This window comes from Pipistrellus kuhlii, unplaced genomic scaffold (assembly GCF_014108245.1).
Source record: "Pipistrellus kuhlii isolate mPipKuh1 unplaced genomic scaffold, mPipKuh1.p scaffold_m20_p_1, whole genome shotgun sequence".
Taxonomy (NCBI): Eukaryota; Metazoa; Chordata; class Mammalia; order Chiroptera; family Vespertilionidae; genus Pipistrellus; species Pipistrellus kuhlii.
In genome coordinates, this window is record NW_023425404.1 from 109,141,703 (window position 1) to 109,163,577 (window position 21,875).

Here is a 21,875-nt window from a genome sequence, read left to right on the forward strand (position 1 = left end):
CTTCTGTTTCAAAAAACTTCACTACCTTGCACTTAATATTTTGTGTGTGTGTGAATTTTGAGATACTAAAATAACTTGAACAAAATTAATGAGGTCTATATGAGGCTCAGTGTAAAGTATAAAGTAAGCTTAGTAGAGCAAAAAAGAAGATTCTATTATCTCCTACATTTGTTGTCTACTCACTGAGTAGGCATAGAAATATGCATAAAGATTGCTATCTTTTTATGGCATGAAGGATTTTGTTTAAATGTGATGCTTGTATTTTGGAGACATTTATTTACAGAATGATATGATTTTAATGCAACTATCCAAATGTCTCTGACTCTAAAAACATGAATTATTCCTAAGAGTATATGTGATATTCAAATTAAACCATAAAGTAGGAGCAGAGGTACATTTATTAATAATGCTGTCTAGCACAGTACTTTCTCCTAAGTACTATTTATAGTGATCTTACAAAGTCTACCTTTTAGAACTGTATTTATAATGAAATTCAAAATATAGTTCCTTAATATTATATTTTCCCCAAAAAAAGTTTATATTTAGAACTAATATTCTTCAAGTTCTTCATGACATTATTATTTAAGAAGGGTAGTTTTATCTCAGCTATCAAGGTTGATAGGCAGATTAGACTAAAATTTGTGGTGTTTTTGTTTGTTTGTTGTTGTTGATTTGTTTATATTTTTTTTTACCAGTTTTAAGGACAAGTAATAAAAGGATGTAAAATTGTAGTCAGGGTTTAGCAATAATGAATATCATAGAATAACTATTATACCTTCATGAATGAATGGATACATATCTCTCAACATAGTGTTTATTTTAAAAGTATTTATAAAAATACATGAAATGTATGTGTTAAAAATCATGCATAGTCTTGCATATAATAGGTAATAACACAGATTATGTGCATACCAATTCAGAATCTAAATGCATCAGCTAAAGAAAGATATTAAATGTTAATTCAATTATTTCTTTAAATAATTTTTTCTGAAGACTCAGATAATTTATTTTTTTAGTAGTAAGATTTAAATAGAATAAAGATAAATTATGTCTATTTTTATATTTAAAACCTACCTTTAATTTTACTATTTCAAAGAACAATGTAAAACAATGACTGCTGTTAATGAAAATCGGGGAAATGTCAAATTTATATTAACTTCTGACATTTAAGTAGGTTTGTGTCCCCCTGCATGTCCTTTTTGACTACACAAAACTAACAAGGAGGCCTGATAAAAAGAATGGTGGTTGCTTTTATATAATGAAGCATTCTAGGAATGAAAGCAGTCCTAACTGAGTGTTTATTATGTGATGGTTTTGGTGTAGATGCTGTTCACACAATCATGTCCAGTCCTCCCAGTGAGCTTGTGGGGGTGGTGTAATTATCTTCAAGCTAAGTACAAGTGAGCACACAAAGGCTTAAGGATGCTTGCCTGTGGGCATTCTACTTAGTGAGCTTGAGAGATGGAAAACTGTAAATCCTGATCTCACAGATGCTAATGTCTGTGCTCTAACACTATCCTCCATCTTCTTGTGAATCTCTCTTACTTAAAAGCCAAGCATTTGGAAGATTTGACATGACTTGATTCCAATTTCATGCCATAGGAGAAGGAGAGATGTAAAACTGGTACTCTACACATAATTTTGAAGAAAAGGGAGAAGACAAAGGCAATGTGCTAGTGATGGCAACCAGGAGAGAAAAACCAAGAAATGTTCAAAGCCCCAACCCATTCTTCCCTTCTCTCTTACTCTCCAAAATTGAGGTTTTGTTGATATAAGCCAATCAAGGTGAACTCATATTGCTTTGCTGCGGATTGTTGCAGTTTGGTGGTTCTGAAAATCACCTGAAGAGCTTGTGTAACACAGAAATCTTAGGTTCACTGCACAATGTCTGAGTAGGTAGGTGTGGGGGGACCCTAGAATTTATGTTTGTAACAAGTTCCCAGGTGATGCTGATGCTGCTAGTTTGGGAACCACACTTAGAGGACGCATTTGTTTAGTCAAGAGCAGGTCCTCAAAATTGGCAGCACTTTGGAATTACTTGGAGACACTGATAAAAAATACTGAAATTCAGATCTCATATGAATAACCCAAAAACACAAGTTATGTTTCTTGCCCTGGTTCTCATACAGGGATGCCTCTGAAAGATGATCTAACTTTAATAACTTTTTCACCTTTACCAACTTCTAGGGTATGTGTTCACAAAACTGGACTATTTTTTTTTTTATAACTTCCCCCTCAAAGGTAATTATTCCCTTTTCTAGAATCACAGTCCTTTTTAATTTCTAGCTATTTGTTGTTCTGAAATGCTTTATAGTTTGTAACTTGGCGAATTGGAGTCTGACTTTCTGGTTAAGTGTTTTATGTAAGGAACAAGCAGATTTGGCATGATTTTTTTCAATAGAGATAAATATAGAGTTCTTCATCTTGTGGAGAAATATTTCAGGGAAAATTTAATATTATTTGGAGCATTTATTGATTTTTCCTTTCAAGATTTTAGTATTAATAAGAATTGGCTTTAAACATATGCTCAATATAAAGACCTGGCTGACATTTGAAAATACCCAGCATTATGATGTCATGATAAATTACAATAGGTATATGAAAGATGCAGTTAGTTATCTTATTGGTTACACACCTATTGATTTATTGATGTATACCAGTATTTGCTAAATAAAATAGCCTTTTTAAAGTGACTGAATAAATGATTAATTAAATTATACCTTGTCTATTCCTTATGAAAAATATTTGTGAACAATTAGTTTTTAATCTATATGAGCACATGATATAATTTTATTGAGATACTAGAGGCCTGGTGCATGAAATTCATGTATGAGAGGGGTATGTCCTTCAGCCCAGCCTGCACCCCCTCCAATCTGGGACCTCTTGAAGGATGTCTGATGTAAACAGGTGGTTGGACATCCCTCTCACAATCTAGGACTGCTGGGTCCTAATCACTTACCGGCCTCTTCCTGATTGCCCCTAACCACTTCTGCCTGCCATCCTGATCACTCCATAACCATTTCATTGCCAGCCTGATCGACAGCTAACTGCTCCCTGGTCAGCCCGATTTCCCCTAACAGCCCTCCCCTGCCAGTCTGTTCACCTAACTGTCCTCCTCGGCAGGCCTGGTCACCACCAACTATCCTCCCTTGCTGGCCCAGTCACCCCTAACTTCCATCCCTGCTTGCTTGCTTGCCCACAATAGCCCTCCCCTGCAGGACTGGTCCCCCGCAACTGCCCTCCCCTGCAGGCCTGGTTATCCCCCAACTCTCCTCCACTGCAGGCCTGGTTCCCCCTCAACTACCTTCCACTGAAGGCCTGGTTTCCCCCCTCCAACTGTCCTTCCTTGCTGGCCTGGTCTCCCCTGACTGCCCTCCTCTGCTGGCCTGGTCACCCACAATTGCCCACAACTGCCCTCCCTTGCCAGCTATCTTGTGGTGGCCATCTTGTGTCCACATGGGGGTGGCCATCTTGTGTCTTGGAGTGATGGTCAATTTGCATATTACTCTTCTATTAGATAGGATTGATTTAGTTTTGTGTTTTCTTGAGCTTTGAATTATATTACTTTTATGATTTTAAGTTCATAATCTAATGTCAGTGACTTTGTGAAACTTATAGAATGCATTTTTGATTATTGTTTTATCTAAGGCCCTGATTAATGTCTCCACTCTTCTTTTGATGTTATTTTTGTCATATATGTGTATGTGTGTATCTTTTAGTTTATGATGCTATACTATATCATGTATTTTTTGTAAATAGGATTACATTTTGAGAACAAGTTGAAGTTTAAGTGATCACTTAATGATCTCATTAGAAATATACTAGTTCTGTGAACTTTGTTTTAATTAGACTAATTTATTATTTACTCTAATTGTTTTCATTTTTATGAAGCAATTCATTTTCTTTATTATTTTTTAGCATAAAATAATTAACAAAGTCCTTAGATTTCTGCAATCATAAGATTAAAAGTGAAAGTATATATAGATGGTGTTTACTTTAGGCATCTAAAATATTTAAATATTTATTTGTAGCATAACACCACAAATAATGCAGTTTCTAGGATAATAAAGTTTAAGATTAGATTATCGGTTTTAAAAACTATTCTCATCATTGCTATTTTTTTGTAATTGTCTCTATATATCTAGACAAATTTCTATAAGAATGTAGTGACTATATATATAGCTTCATAAAAGTGCAAACTATATTCATAAGATCATTTATAGCCTCTAAGGAATGTTATTTTTATAGGCATGTTAAAATGCAATTTAAGAGATATTTTTTGCACGCAGACAAATAACATATAATTTCACTTATATGTGGGTTATAAAGTTAATGAACATATAAAACAGAAACAAACTCATAGATGTAGAGAACTAATTGATAGATGCCAGAAGGGACAAGTGTTTAGTGAAAATAGGAAAGGGTTTAAAATATACAAAATTCCAGTTAGAAAAACAGTCACAGTAATGTAAATTATAGAATAGGGAATATAATTCATAATATTGTAATAATTATATATTGTGTCAGATGGGCATTAGACTTATGGGGTTGATCACTTCATAAGCTATATACACATTTAATCACTATGTTATACACCTGAAACTAATATAATATTGTATGTCAACAGTAATTGGAAAAAACTATGAACACATTTAGTTGTTTTCTGATCAGCAGACCCTATATTAAATTAAAATTTTAAATGCAAAAAGATATTTTAAAAATATATGTTATATAAAATTTAAACAAGTAACAGAAGGGGATACAAGAATTTTAAAATTTATAAATACAGATTTGAGAGATTTTAAAAATTAGGTATCATTTAAAACAGAATATAAGAACTATAATAAAGGCACAACATTATCTGGGCACAAAGATGAGAGGCTTGATAGTGCACAAAATATAAATAAACAAACAAAATACAGAATGATAAAAGTAATTTTGATCTGGTTTTAAATAGCTACACTGAAATTCACCAATGACAAAATGTGGTTACAATCATGATGAAGGAATGATAAACCTTAGTTTTATAATATAAAATCCTAATAACTCAGCACAAGTGGTTGGCAGGGAAATACTTGATTTCCAGGTTCAATGCCGTGGTGACTGGTAGTACCTCAAACAGAAATGAAGATCACTTGGGAAGGAGATATTTTATAAGACAACAGATAAGAAATACAAAAAATAAAAATTATATTTGAGGGAAACATTCTATTATATTGAGTAATGATTTTCAAAAGAGTGTGTTTCCTGATACCACTGGAAATCATTGATGCCAAAGAGGTAATGCCACTTCTATTCTGATGGTGAGGGTGGCACAAATCATGGGGCTGAGCTGACCAGACTGGTCGAGAGACCTGGATCCCAGCTCCTCACTCTTATGTGGCTTTGGGCACACTTGTCCTGCTTTGGACTTTATTCAAATCCCTTAAACTAGCAGCATCTGGCCTCTGTGTACCCCTACCACTTGGTAAGTAGCCCCGGCCCAGCACTAGTGGCAGCTCACCTTGGTTCATACCTTGGTTTCTCCTGCGCATCTCCAATCCCAACATAAGTAGCATTCATCTACAAATCACTCTGTAGTTTGTGCTGAGTGGCACCAGGCAGGGCACAGACAGAGGCTGACTTTGCACCTCCCAGGCTCAGAGCCAGTGTACCAGCAGACAGCTTCAGAACACACAGATTTCAACCCCATCACCTCCATAAGCAACACAAGGGACAGACTTGGTGAGCACCAAAACCCCACTGAAGCAAGTCCTGCTCTATAGAGTTGACTCCTGCATAGCTCCTCCACTGTAGTCAAAGGCCAGCCTCCTAGCCCACTGGCCTGGGGGATCATTTCCTCCCAGTGATGTCAACAGCAATCAAGGTTCAACTACAACAGGACAGTGCACACAATCCACACAGGGGTGCACCTGCAGTGCCCAGCTTGGGTGACTGTGGAGGATGTGCCACTGGATCCTATAGGACACACTACACAAGGCCATTCTACATTAGAGAGATGGAGCAGCTCTACATAATAGATAGAAACAAACACAGGGAAGCATCCAAAATGTGATGACAAAGAAATAGTTCCCAAATGAAAGGATGGGAGTAATCTTCAGAAATAGAACTAAATGAAATGGATACAAGCAAATTACCAGATACAGAGTTTAAATAATGGTTTTAAGATTGCTCAAGGAATGTAGTGAGAACTTCAACAGCATGAAAAAGTACGTAGAAACCATATAAAAGAACCAGTCATAAATAAAGGATACAGTGACTGAAATGAATAACTTTTCCTGGTCGATGCACATGCCCAGGTTGTGGGCTCAATCCCCAGTAGAGGACATGCAGGAGGCATGTCTGATTGATGGTTCTTTCTCATCATTGATGTTTCTATTTCTCTCCCCCTCTCCCTTCCTCACTCTGAAATCAACAAAACATATCTTAAAAAAAAAGACACAAAATGTCTTGATCTAGAATTTATTTGGGGAAATCACTAGGCTTAGAATTAAAATTTATGATGTTCTCTTTAAAGTGGATATCTAAATCTTTTGCCAGGGATTACTTTGCTGTATCTTTGAAGTTAAACACAAAGTTTTCTAACCGAACACAATCACACCGTTAGCTAGGACACATGACAGCTGAGAACACTTTTGGAAACTTAATTAGAAAGTGTAGATTTAAAAACAAATTATTTTTATTTATTTTATTGCTAGGGGCCCAGTGCATGAATTTGTGCACCTTGAAAGGAACTGTGGGCCACAGAGCTGTGGTGGGCATGGGGACAGGTCTTGGCCAATCCTCCATGCCACTGCCTTGCCCCTCCCACATCAACCTCCTCTCCCCAGTCCCCTACCAATCTGCACCCTGCTTCTGTTACCATTGCTCCCAAGTGCTGATGGCGTTGGCCCTGCTCACACCCACTGATGGCGCAGAGCTACTGGGGCTGGTGCCAGGAGCGGGTGTGACAGGGCTGGTGCCATCGCTGCTATCCCAATCACCCCTCAGGAGCAGGGGAGGTGGAGAAGCCAGCGGGGCCAGTGCCAGGTGCTGGCAGTGGGTATGAGTGGGATCCAAGCCAGCCAGCAGCAGGTGTGAGCGCCAGGTATACGAAAGCAAAGAATTTTCAGTAACCACCAGAGGCTCACCTGATGACAGCGACTGGTATCACGCCTTGGTCTGGTGCCCCCCACTCACCTGCTCCAACCTTTCTACCACAGATCAGTGATGTTATAAATAACCAATCATGGCTGATGAGAAAAGCTATGGAATAGTGCAAAGTTCAAAGAAAGATAATTCATGATCATCCTTAAAGTATATAAGGCATTAAAATACTGCTATTGAACTCTGGTGGCAAAGCACAGGGCAGTAATGGCACACTAATCTCCTCATTTACAAATGATTGTGAGGAGGTTAAGAACTACCATGTTTCCCCGAAAATAAGACATCCTCCAAAAATAAGACCTAGCGCATGGAAAGATAAAACATCCCCTGAAAATAAGACCTAGCGCAACTTTGGGAGAAAAAATTAATATAAGACACTGTCTTATTTTCGGGGAAACAGGGTAGTATCAACTCCTCTGCTCTCTCAAGCACGTAAATCTGAGGGTCAGCTTATAGATAGTTTTGGACACTGTAGCTGGTACTTACTCATATTCTATTACTAATTTAATTTCTAGCTCAGTACAGAGAGGCTTTTCTTTAAAGAAAAAATGGCACAAAGGTGGAAGTATTTAAAATCTCAAGGCAGCATAGCCTGTGATATCTGGGAAGGTATTTCCAGCTGTGAATATTCACATACAGGAAGCATTTAAATTTAGACCCTAATAATATTGAAGGAACAAGAAATGAATGGAAAACCTTTACTCATTTGCATATTTATAACTGGCAAGCTTATTTTCCATTTACATTGACTAGTTCCTTATATATATGCTTTCCCTAGTATAGTAGCAGTCTTACACTGATTTTAGATTACAGAATAAGCAAAACTGCTTTTCATAGGAAGGTATTTCAGGGAAGTTGTTTCTCTATGACAGACGTTACACTTTGAGACAGTAAAAGACTTCTGCTCACTCCCATTGCTTCTTTCAGTCTCTATATTCCTACAACTAAATTTACTAGCAAATAAATAGGGAAAGGGGCTGGGATATATCTGTGCTTCTCAAGCTTTTTCATATTAGGGAACCTACAGAAAGTGATAGTACTGGTAAGATACACCAGGGAAATTAGAGGGGATTTAAGGGTGTGTTTCTATATATGATGTTTTAAGATAAAAAGTCTTAATAAACAAATCTATTCACTATAAACTTGGCTAGCTAATATTGTTAAAATAATTCTCTTTTATTTTTGTCTAACACTGAAATCAATAAAATAATAACAATATCATCTGTGCCACAGGTTAAAATTTATTAAGCATTTTTATATCTTTTACCTTGTTTCTATTTATAATGTGTATCTGTCTGTCTGTCTGTAGATCCTTTCCTTATGAACCCTGCTTCATTCTCTAGAATGAATTCAGGCAAATTTGTTATAATTGATGAACCTACAATGATATATCAAGCCACCTGAAATCCATATTTCACATCATAGTTACTCTTGGTGTGATGCATTAAGTGGGTTTGGACAAATGTATGATGCCATCTATTCAGCATTTTGGTAATATACTGAGAATTTTCATTGCCATAAAAATCCTTTATATGCTTTACCTATTTATCGCTCCCCTACTCACAACTGCTGACAACCACAGATCTTTTGGCTCTCACCATAAGTTTTGTCTTTTCCAGAATGTCATATTGGAATCATCAGTATGTAGCCTTTTTAAATTGGCTTGACTTAGTAATATGCATTTAAGGTTCTCATACATCTTTTCATGGCTTGCTAGCTTATTTATTTTTAGCGATGAATAATATCTCATTGTTGAATGCACCAAAGTTTATTTAGACATTCCCCGACTGAAAAACATCTTGGTTTCTTCCAAGTTTGGGCAATTATGAATAAAATTGTTCTAAACATCCATGTGCAGGTTTTTGTGTGGACATAAGTTTTCAACTCTTTTAGGTAAATACCAAGGAGTATAATTTCTGGATGATATGGTAAAAGTATGTTTAGTTTTATAAGAAACCACTAAACACTCTGCCAAAGTGGCTGTACCATTTTGCATTCCCACCAGCAATGAATGAGACTTACTATTCATCCTCATTTTCTCCAGAATTTGGTGGTGTTAACGTTCTAAATTTTGACTATTCTTGTAGGTGTGTACTAGTATTTCATTGTTGCCCTAATTTGCATTTTCCTGATAACATATGCTTATTTGCCATTTTTACATATTCTTTGGTGAGGTGTCCAAGTCTTTGGCCCATTTCCTAATTAAGTTGAGTTATTTGATTTTTTTTTTTACTGTTAAGCTTTAAGAATCACTTGTGTATTCTGGTTAACAGTCCTCATTAAATGTGAATGCTTTATGTAAGCTCGAGACAAATGTGTAATCTGTTGTTGTTGAATGAAGTAGTCTATAGGTGTCAATTATATGTGGTTAGTTAGTGATGTTGCTTTGTTTAACTATGTCCTTACTGATCTTTTGTCTGCTGTAAGTGTCCATTTCTGATATAGTGTTGTTGAAGTTTCTAAGGTAGTGAATTCATCTATTTCTTTAGTAGTTTTTGCCTCATATAGTTTGATGCTCTATTGTTAGGTTCATGTACACTAAAGAGTGTTATGTCTTCTTGGATTGTTGATCTCTATAATGTTTTATCATACCTTTTATCTCTCATAACTTTATCTAATATGTGTTGAAACCTGGGTCAGAAAATTTCTATTAGAAGTTATCACTTATCTAGTGATTCTCAAAATCAATTTTATTTCATTAACTCATTTGACAAATATTTTTTGATTGCTTACCATGTGGCAGTTTTGTGTGTGTGTGTAGTGTGTGTGTGTGTGTGTGTGTGTGTGTGTGTGTGTGAAAAATGTTAGGAATGTGTGATATAAATAAACAACAAAAACAAGAACAGTATAATAGACAATTGTTATACAACTCCCAACTCTAGAGGAGCTGTTTACATTAAAAACAAAAAGTGTGTGTGTGAGTGTGTGTGTGTGTGTGTGTGTGTGTGTGTAAATGTTATGTATTGGGTTTCTTAAATACATTTGATTAATTCCAAACCAAACGCTACCCAACTAGCTTTTTCTTTTCTTTTTTTACTAGAATATCTGACTTATTTTTTATTCAATATATAAAAGAAAATGAGTTGCTTTAAAAGCAGGTGCCACAAGTTTGTTTTAATCTTATAGTTATTTATTTTCCTCAGAGTATTTATTTTGAAAAGAAAAACAAAAGTGGAATATCTATTTGTCTATGTATTTCTTTTGGATTGACATTTTGATTTAGTAACTTGGGATTGTAAATGCCATTTTAACTGTTAATGTAAGTGGTTTAAGGCAGAGTCTCAAAATTTAGCATGTACAGAATAGGCTGGAGAATTTGTTAAACAGATTGCTGATCCCTTCCCCAGAGTTTTGTTTAGTATATCTGAGATAGGGCTCAGGAATTCGCATTTTAAACAAGTTCCCAGGTGATGCTGCTTGTTCAGACACTTCTCTTATAGGAGAATGACTTTAGAATATAAAGCATGGGAAGATAGATGGATCAATATTCTGGCTTCAAGGGAATTACCACTGGCAAATTATTAATGTTAGTTATCCCATCCAAGAAGTAGTAATGACATTAATTCCACTTTTGAGGTTTGTTATGAGTGTCCAATGACAAACTATTATTTAATATTCCCTAATTTAAAGGCTTATTAATTTAAAGATTCATCTAAAAAACTTACAATATTTTACTTTATACATCTCAAAAGCTAGTGTCCCTTTGGCTGAAAATCTGTTTTATAAAAAAAATATATTTACATTAGTGAGCATTTTAAAATCCTGTTTTAGAATTAGAAGGTAAATAAATACAACTGTGTAATTTCTTAAACTTTTAAAATTTTCAGTTACTTTTTAATGTTTTTCTACTTGCCTCACAAATAATTGTTCTCCAGTGAATGTCATATAATATTGAAACAGGAACTGTGGATACTTTTAATTAAAATAGTTGCCTTGGTACCTTTGTTATTGAATTTTGAGCTGGTAAAAACCCCAGGTGGTTATATAAAATTTCAACAAATGTTAATTACTTCATTTTTATTTCATGAGACTAAGAAAAAGAAATCCAAACACACTCTGCTAAAATTGTAAGTCCTTTTTTAAAATTGAGATACCTTGCATTTGCAAAAAGGCCACTTTGTATTTCTGCTACTCATGAACCTATTAAAGTTAATGATAAATCTTAGTAGCTAATATCAATCAATTATGTTAAAACAGCCTACAATATTATAATGAATCAAAAGATATCTCCCAACCTAATGAATAAGCCTGGAGAATATGTCCCTCATCTGGTATATTTACAAGATCAAAGGCCAATTGACTTAACTCAAAAATATTTTACTTTGTCCATGCAAGAGGATTTTTTAAAACTTTATTTTAGTACCCAGGAGATTCTTAAATAAAGAGGGGAGAGAAAGAATATTTTAATTGCTTACTCTGTGTAATGGTAAGACTTTAGAAACTGATCACCTAGGAGGCCTAGAAGACTTTCTTTAAAATAGCATGGACTATAAATCAGATCTCTTTTTTATAATGACTTTTTATTTTTTAAATTTTTTAATTTTTATTTTTAAAATATATTTTATTTATTTTTTTACAGAGAGGAAGGGAAAGGGATAGAAAGCTAGAAACATTGATGAGAGAGAAACATAGACCAGCTGCCTCCTGCACATCCCCTACTGGGGATGTGCCCACAACCAAAGTACATGCCCTTGACCGGAATCAAACCCAGGACCCTTCAGTCTGCAGGCTGATGCTCTATCCACTGAGCCAAACCAGTTTAGGCTATAATGACTTTATAAATAACTTGTATATTATCACCATGGATTTGTACATTTGTAACACCTGGATGTGTAACACTTCTTTCAACTTTTACTACTATGTGGTTTATGATATGTTTTATTAGAAAATGTATGTTTCTATAAAACATTACTTCATGCTTTATATGAGAAAAGATAATTTGAAGGCTGGTAGAGAGATGCTGATATTTTATGGGTGATAGCACAGTATGTGTGATCATTTTTGCTGTTCTCATTTTAGGAGGGGAGTTGATTTCCTTTATAGGTACATGGTTGAATAATCTCATCTCGAACACAGGCAAGTGTTCATTACAAGTTGTGTAATTCTTCATTTTTCAAATGGGAATTGTACGTACATCATGCGCCCTGAGTTAATGCATACATGATATACTGCTACACTGGTAACCATGTTCACAGTGTGCTATGAACACACACATGCAGCTTGTTGTTTGAAATCTTCAAATTGATCTGTCATGTCTCCCTTCTTTTCCTTGCCAGCAAGGGAGTATTGCAGGGGTTTATAATTTATATAATTATAACAAAATTATTTTGTATTTATTCTTGTGAGTGACTGAATATTTTTTAATTCTAATGGATTGGGGAAATTACTATTATTTTCATTGTATACTTTTTGGGAAACAAACACAGGGACCTCCAGTTGAATCATAGTTAGATGCTTTTTATCATTGCCAAAATTGTGACCTTTAATCATTTGATTCCTCCACGGCCTCCAGATCTATTAGCTTTGCTCTGTCTTTTCTAAATTTGTTGCTGTTATTGTTTTGTATTGTTTTGCTTCGTTTATCACCAGCTTAGGACACATTACCAACTTGTCAACTGAATTTCATCTGAATCCGCAGTTCTGCCACTCCCTTCATCTTTTATCTCCATGTGTGCTCTACTAACTTTAAACTCACTTGTCTATTTACTTATCAAGTATTTTTCAGGGTCTACTTTGATCCATGCACTATATAGGAAACAAAATATATATGGCCCCAAACACAGATATAAACATTTTAACAGTTCGGAATATTTCCTCCAGTTCTTGCTTGTATATATGCATATATATATACATAATATGTTCTAGTAGTATAACAACACATATACATATAACTGTTGAACATGTGGGCTAGTGCATACTATATGGTAGGCCATCAGTAAATATTGTATTTATGAAATGTGGTATATATGCTTTCTCCCTATCACTGGCTTTTTGATCATCATATTGGTATTTTTTTAAAAATAGAAATACTTAATTTGAATTCAGCTGTTTTTCAGTGTTACTCCTTATGGTTATTTTTATATATTGTTTAAAGAAACTATAATTTCTACATTATAAAGATATTATATTATCTATAATAATAAAAGCATAATATGCTAATTAGACCAGACAGCTGAATGGCCTTCTGGACATCCTTCTGGATGTCCTTCCAAATTACTTTCCAGGTGAAGTTGGGGCAAGTCTCCATGTTTGTAAGGGCAGAACCGCTTGCACAAATTTTGTGCATTGGGTTTCTAGCCTTAGATAAGCTTCATTGGTTTACCTTCCACATTCCTGGTACAATCTACCTAGAATTTATTATTTTTAAATGCAGTGAAATATATATCAACTTTTCTTATTTTCACAGATGGCTATCTAATTAATTTAGTACACACTAAAAATATTGTCCTTTCCTTCTTCACTGCTCTGATGATCTAAAATTTTTTGTAAATCATGTGTACAATATATGTGGATTTTTTCAGAACTATTCCATCCATTTCTCTGACCCACTTGTCTGTCTTTATTCCAATAACAAGCTGTCTTGAGTATTCTACCTTCATAATGGATCTTGACATCTGATAGAGTAATATTGGCTTTGCTTAGTCCTTAGTATTTCTTTCTTTCTTAGAAATTAAAAATATTTTAAATTACAGTTGACATTAAAAGTTATATTAATTTTGGGTATACAATATAAGTCTAGTACCTACTGGATACCATAATAGTTATTCTATTTGAAGCTTGTCCATTTCTGGGGGGGGGGGGAAATGTCTATTAAAATTGTGCTGAATCTCAGTGAATCTATAAGTCAATGAATTATTTACATGTTTTCTTTATTCTTGGTATCCCTGGAGATCTGGATACTAAGACACAAGGAACAAAGTTGGAAGTGCTTACTCATTGAAACACAATTCAGAAAAATTAATGTAAAAAATCCTATCTCTTAAAAATGATCTTAATTTATATCCTCTGTGGTTTCAAGGATGATAAACTCTTAACCTCAAATCACAGCTACCATTTATTAATTATATAAGATATACCAGGTACTGTGTCAGATGTTCCACTTACTTTATTTCTAATTTCTATTAAAACCATACATGGAACTATCCCATTTTAAAATGAAGAAAGTATGTTCTGAGAGATTACATAACCTACCCAATGTTTTCCCATGTAGTAAATGATGAGGCCAGATGCTAAATCCTGTGTGCCTTTTGCTCACAGTCATATTCCCAGTGCCTTAGACAGTTAAATTTAAAGTCAATAAATACATGATGATTGAATGAATACTTCTGTCTTTATCTATTTACTATTAATGACTCACATTTCATTGATCAAATCATAAAACTTTCTAAATGCAAGGGGTTTCAATAACTATCAAGTTTAAACTTTATACTATCTAACATATTTAGATGAGAAAGTGGTAAGAAATCTAATTAATCAAAGAAAGAATGCCAGAATGCTCAAATTGTGAAGAATGTATCATAGAAATGTACACTTGAAACCTATATAATTTTATTAACTAATGTCACTCTAATAAATTTAAACTTTTAAGAAAGTTGTGTATTGCCAATGATGTCTTAAAATTTTCTTTTCTTTTCTTTTTTTCTGAATTGACAATTAAAGTAGGGGCATAAACACTATCCTGTATGGCAAGATTGCATTTCTATTTGTTTCCACCATTATTTTCTTCTTTAATTTGGATCTAAGAAAGTAAAGACACTCTAAAATTATCTACCAACTTAGTAAAACTGACCCAACTTAACAGAGAATAAATTTGAACCTGACAGCCTTTTAGATCTATGAGTAGAACCCTGAGCCAGTTTCCATTTTATTTATAAATTTATTTATTTATTTATTTATTTAATGCCTCTTCTTAAGGCATTCACTGTTTCAGGGTCTCATTTTAATCTTCATGAAAAGAAGCTCTATACAGCTATTCAGAGTATTGGCAGTATCATTGTAAAAAAAAAAATCAACCAAGTAATTACAGATTAGACCTGGGATTAGACAGAAGTACCATAATTTGCACACATTGTACTAATTGATACATGTATTCAAAATCAAAATAGAAGAGTTATTTTTGTGGAAGGTTATGAGTCATCATTACGCTATAAAACATCGTTATACTTACGGGAAAAACTGTAGAATGTTAAAATATGATAAATGACAAACTATATTTTGTGATTTTCTATTTTCTTTTTATCCTATAAACACATCATACTTCCCTAGAAATACCACAGATGGGTGGTACCTGTATGCTGATAGCTCAAATGGAAAATTTGGTGACAAGGCTGACATCCTCACTCCTGTCATTTCACGCACGGGACCAAAATGTACCCTGGTGTTCTGGACTTACATGAATGGTGCCACCGTTGGCTCTCTCCAGGTATTGCTTAGATTATATCATTTTTAAAATTTGTTATATAAAAATTCATAAGGTATAATTTATGGGTATCAAAATGTAGTCTATTAATAAGTGAAAATGGACAATTATTAACACTTCAACATGGTATGATTGGAAAAATATTTTAGCAGAATTGAATCTGCATGGCTAGTACGATATATATATTTTTTTACTATTGAATTTACAATTATGGTCTGTATCCTGAGTTTACAGTTTCAGTGTAATACAGTTTTAACTTGAAATATTTCATTTAAATTTCAGTAACAATGTTCTGAGAATAGCGCAAATGACTATACACTCTTTAGTAAAAAATTGAATGTACATCCTTCATGCTGTTATTTATAGTAGTGGTGTTCATTCTCCAGGAGTCTTTTTCATATAGTTTCTTTGTAAAACAGATTTCATTTTCAAACTCACAAAAGGTTGCCAGAATCTCACAGACAATATACCCTGGCTCAAAGATCTTATTTTTTGTCCATTATCCCAGGAGCATCTTTATTGGGGGAAAAATCAGTTTAATACAGAATCAGATATCACACCTAGTTGTTATTTCTTCTTTGTGTCTTTCAAACTGGAATGATCACTCAATTTTCCTGAGATTTTTATGAAACTGATATTCTAAAAACTGTAATTCAATTATTTTGTAACGTTCTTCAAAATTTGGATTTGCTGAATGTTAAGCTTTCCCCCTCCCTTTAGCGTCACTAATAATGCATCCCATTAGTTAGTACATGATGTCCATCAGTCTCAGTACTTCTGTTTCCTTTGTTTTCAATAAATATTTTGTAAAGAACTATTTTGAAGAGTCCGTAAAATCCTGACCTGGATTCAATTTTGCTCACTAGTTTTTGCATCCTTTAGTATTTTTAATGGATTTAATTTTACTATGATGATTACCTAATTATGATTTTCCAACTCCATTATTTTGTCTATATCTATAAGTTGGTATTATTTTGGAAGACCACCAACAACAAAAATCCCAAAATATTTTTTCTTCATTTTTAAATTCATTTATTCAGTGTGATTCATGGATTCCTATTGTATTCAATTTCTTATCTGTTGCTTATTTGTTGGTTTTTAAATTGTCACAGATTTGGTCATAGGAGTCCCTTTTTAAGATGACTGGTATGTTTCCTTGACAAGCTCCTCCATCCTTGAGAATTTCATTTCATTATGGACAAAAGGAAGTTCTAGATTCATCTTATTTTTACACTGTTCCATCCCTGGAGTTAACTAACTCCCCATGGGGCCCGGGTTTCTTTCAGACAACTAAGTTCTACAGACTAACTAGAGAGAGGTTCTGGAACCTGAATGCACATTCATAGAGCCTGTCTTACCATATTGGAAATGCCTTATGTAATATACAGCTTGTCTGTAATATGTATAGAGATAGCGTTTACATAGAAGCCAACTCAGTGTTTTGAAGCATCTATATTTTTACTCAGCCTCAGAGCTTGTATAAAGTTTCCCAGAAAGAAATGAATTCCAACATTTCAGAACTGTTTACCATGAGCAGTTTTAGATCAGAGATATATCTGTAAAGGCAGCCATAGATAAGGACTCTCCCTGTGCTGAATGCCATTAATTTATTTACAAAGAAGTCTGTGTTTAGGACATTTGCAAGGAGATTGCACTTGGGTAATCTGCTTTCTTTTTCTCAACAAAGAGAAATATAATGCAGACCAGCTGTTTAACTACTTCTTTCCCAGTAGCTTGATTGTAATTTTAATATTAGGTGTTTTCCCCTTCCCCAATGTTATTGCTGTCTTATTCTAGGATTTTCTTGGCCATATTAAACACTTATTTTTGCAAATAAAATTTTAGATAAGCATATTATTTCAAAACTGCTGTTTTTATTGGAAACACTTTTAAGTTTATAGATGAATTTTAGAAGAATTTCCTTCTTTATTACAGATGATACTTCTTATCAAAAGCAATTTATAAGTAAACTTGTTTGTATACCAGTATATGTATGTGTTGAATGTTTAATAATCTGAAAGTATTTTAATAGCCTTATTGATTGAGGTTGCAATTTATCATTTGCTTTACATTGATTTTTAAAAAAATATCTTTAGGCAAAACAATATGTTTATTATAAGTTTTTCACTAGAAAAATGAGAATAATTTTCCTACTATATTTCATAGTTGTGATGATCTAAAATATGCTTTCATTTTGTAGATAAGATTTTATATTAGTAGATGCATAACTATCAAATAGTTAAAATAGTAATACAGCTGATCTTTATTTTTGTGCATGGCTGAATAACACTAAATGTTGCATTACTTTGTTAATGAATACATTTTCCTTAGTGATTTATATCCTATCTAATAAAGAGGAAATATGCTAATTGATTATCATGCCCTCACAAAGATGGTGATGCCCACAGCCAATAAGAAGGGAATATGCTAATTGACTGCATTCCCTCAAAGATGGTGATGCCCACAGCCACAAGATGGTGGCTCCCAGTTCCCTCAGGCCCACTGGGACTGTAGACATGCAGCATGGCTGGGCCCTCCCCTATACAGGTACGCATGTGCCTCCAGAGTACCCCAGTCCCCTTAGTCCCCCAGTTGCCCAGGGCCAGCCCGAGGCACAGGCAAGCCTCAGATGGTGGTTTCCCAGTCACTTAGGGCTGCCTGAAGCTCAGGTAACCAGGGCCAGCTGAGGCTTGTGCTACTGGCAGTGGTAGCAGCAGAGATGTTGCCTTCCCCTAATCACTGGGTCACCTCCTGCCCCTAAGGGCTCCTGAGGGGGCAGGTTGAGGGACGCTTCCCTCCAGTGCATGAATTTTTCATTCACTGGGCCTCTAGTATAGAATAATATTCATACAAAGCTCTATTTCTAATACATTCTTTCTAGTGTCCACAAAACGATTTTTATTTTTTTAAGAAATTATGTTTTTTTGATTTCAATAACATGATGAATTTTATAGACTGAGAATTTAGAATTATTTTTGCTAGGCACATATTATTTAGTACTTAAGACTCTAAAAGCTCTACAGCGATTTGAACTTATTTTTTTTAAAGATAATGAAACTACTAAAAATTACCTTCACTTTAAAGTCAAAATCATCACAAACCCTTCTCAATAATTTCTTGGTTTGTATACCTTCTGTTTTTAAAAGTATTATTATGAAACTAGAGGCCCAGTGCACAAAATTCATGCAAGGGACTCAACCCTCGCAGCCCTGGCTTCATAAGGAAATTCGTCCGGATAGTTGTTTTGCTATTCAGTCTAATTAGCATATTAGCTCTTTATTATACAAGATGATTAAAAAAACTACCTGAGACTGTTCTTTTAGAATGTGGACTTGTTCTGCATTTCCCAAGATTGTTTCCTTTTATTTATTCTTTATTGATTAAAAAATTACATATGTCTCCTTTCTCCCCATTGACTTCTCTCCAACCACTCAAACCCCCCCCAGCACACACCCTCACAACCCCCCCCCCCAGTGTCTCTGTTCATTAGTTATGCTTATATGCATTCATACAAGTCCTTTGGTTGATCTCTTAACCTTCAGTTGCTCTCTTGATTACTCATTTTGTATCGTTTTTCAAAGAGGAGCCTAATAATTTATCTACTGAGACTTATCTGAATTTTCCCTTAGAATGAGGATATAGTACTGATTAGAATGTATAGTTTCAAGGCTGTGGTATAGAGAAATCTTACTAGCACAGCATGAGTAGGTGCATGCTCATATCACTCACATGTGTTGTTAAAAGTAATTGAGCGCCCACTGTAATACTGTCACTGTCCCAACTGAACCCAAGAAAATGAAGATTATTTTCAAAAGAGTATTTAGTAAGTTTGTGCTTTTTCAACAACATGGATGTTATTTAATATGTAAAATTCCAGTTGTTACTGCTGTCAGGTGTTTTTTAAAAGCTGGGGTAGGTCCTGGCTGGGTAGCTCAGTTGACTAGAGTGTCATCCATATACCCCTAGCTTGTAGGCTTGTAGGTTCAATTCCTTTTCAGGGCACACCAATGAATGTATAAGTTTGTGGAACAATGACTCTCTCTCTCTCTCTCTCTCTCTCTCTCTCTCTCTCTCTCTCTCTCTCTCTCTCTCTCTCTTTCTCTTTTCCTCCCTCCCTCTTTCTTTTTCTCCCTTCCTCTCTCTTTCAATAGTTAATCAATAAATTTATTTAAAAAACAGACAACTAACATAGAGTTCTTAGTTAAATGATGTCCAGATTTCTTTGGACTTGAATGACAGGTAATTATGCTCACTTTTATTACACAAAGCTTGTGAGGTGCTCTGGGACATAGTGCTATATAGAAAACAATGATATCTAATGAAAATTGTCTCAGCTTTTCAATCAGGGACTTCATGTTGATATTAAAATAAAGTAAAAACTTGGAAAATCCTACATGTTTAAAATTTATCATGAAAAAATATTTCAGCACTTCATACTTGATTTATCTCTGCAGGTACTGAGCAAGAAAGACAATGTTACCTCTAAATTGTGGGCTCAAAGTGGACAGCAAGGTGCACAGTGGAAAAAAGTAGAACTATTTTTAGGCATTCATTCAAAAATACAGGTTTGTAATCCAAGTACTTGGGTAGTAAGTTTTAGTGATTTTCTTCTTTATTTTCTTCATTCATAGTCTTATCCTCCCATTCCATTTCTGATGTTTTGTAAGAATATATATAGTAGTTTCCATAGGAAATTAAAATTTCAGAATGTCCTTATTTCTCCAATTAGACAAGCATGCTTCTGGGAACGTTTAATTTTAATGACAATTCTACTCCATTCCACAGTCTCGCAGATGTAAAGAACATCTCCCTCTATTTATAAATATGCATATTATAAGAGACTATAACTATATTATTTTTAATTTGATTAAAAGGACATATTTTTAAAGCATATTGTATTGTTGAATCATTAGAGATAATAGATTCACTTAATTTGAAAATATTATGGAGAGAAACAAAATTGTGTATTGTATTAGTATTTGTGTTTACATAGACTATAATATTATTTGGAGGATAAGATATATGTAAAATAATTAAAGAACATAGATTAAAATGTTTAAAGTGAAACTAATTATGTGGGAAGATATTTGATATGGATTTTATTTTTTATGGATTGCCAGGAAAGCAAGAGTCCCATGAAAGTGTGTGTGTATGGTTTAATTTTTTATGTTTTTGGCAGAATGGGGGTTTGCTTAGAAGATGAGGCAAATATCTATTAGCCATAACTGCACAGGGCTTAATTCTGTGAGTTTAGAATCACTTATCTCTGGATAAAAGATATATTTACTAATAATTACATTTCTAATCCTCTGTATATGCAATAGAAGTAGCCAATTCTGCTGTTAACATTCAGTGAGTGTATCTACAATTGTGTGCTGTGTCTGATAGATCAGCCCCTCTCAGCTCCTGTGAAAGCACAGGCTAGATACAGATGTATAACCCGACTGATACAGCATTGTCCCCAATTTCTTGGAAAAATAGATGTAATAAATCCCTTCTATGTTTGGATTCATTGGAATCTAGTTTTCTAATGGGAAATTTATAGGTAATTTAGAACATTTTTAAGAAATAAGTTCAACCTGAGGAAGTAAATATTAGAAAGCAATTTAATGGCCTTGCACATCCTGAAATATATTATTAAGTGATTCTGCCTTTTAACCTCCACGATCTTTTAACTGAGGCAAGAAAAATTCTTAGCAACAATGTGTAAAATATTTCATTGTTGCTAGACATAGGCTTGCACTTACAGGAATGAAATCTTAACTAATTTTATGTAAGTAGAATATTTGTATGACAATATCACATACAAAACACACACACACACACACACACACACACACCACAAAACTACCAACAATAAATTATAAATTAAATATTTCATATATTGAAATTTGTTGTTTAAATCTTTTTGTGTGTGATCCAATCACTCTTTTAGTGAAAGCTTATTAGCACCTACTATGTGCAAAACAAAATAATATGCAGTGGAGCTAGAGTGTGAGTGTTCATGTTTATGATATCATTTCCTTTAGTCTCTGAAAGATGAATGGCTCTAATTATTGAGGAAAAGTATAAGATAATCTTTAAAAATTACATGCTGATTCAACACTGGGTAATTTTCAGAGTTTTGTTTGGTAACCTGCACTCTGATTTAAACAGAATCTTTAATTATAATAATTTTTACAAGTAGAGCAATAACAATTACTAAGTGCTAAGTACTATTCTATGAATTTAAAAATACTTCTTTAGTTTTCACAATAACTGGATGAGGTACATACTATTATTATCGCCACTAGAGGCCCAGTGCACAAAA

At 34.1% G+C, this 21,875-nt stretch overlaps 1 protein-coding gene across 1 annotated transcript in view; it reads left to right on the forward strand.

Moving 5' to 3' along the window:
* Positions 1 to 21,875, forward strand: part of MALRD1 (MAM and LDL receptor class A domain containing 1) — a 578,615-nt gene that overhangs the window by 219,308 nt on the left and 337,432 nt on the right. Inside the window, exons 22-23 of the mRNA XM_036459535.2 lie at positions 15,412 to 15,568; positions 20,020 to 20,130. Of these exons, the coding sequence (XP_036315428.1) occupies positions 15,412 to 15,568; positions 20,020 to 20,130 (268 nt within the window). The remainder of the gene's footprint in view (positions 1 to 15,411; positions 15,569 to 20,019; positions 20,131 to 21,875) is intronic.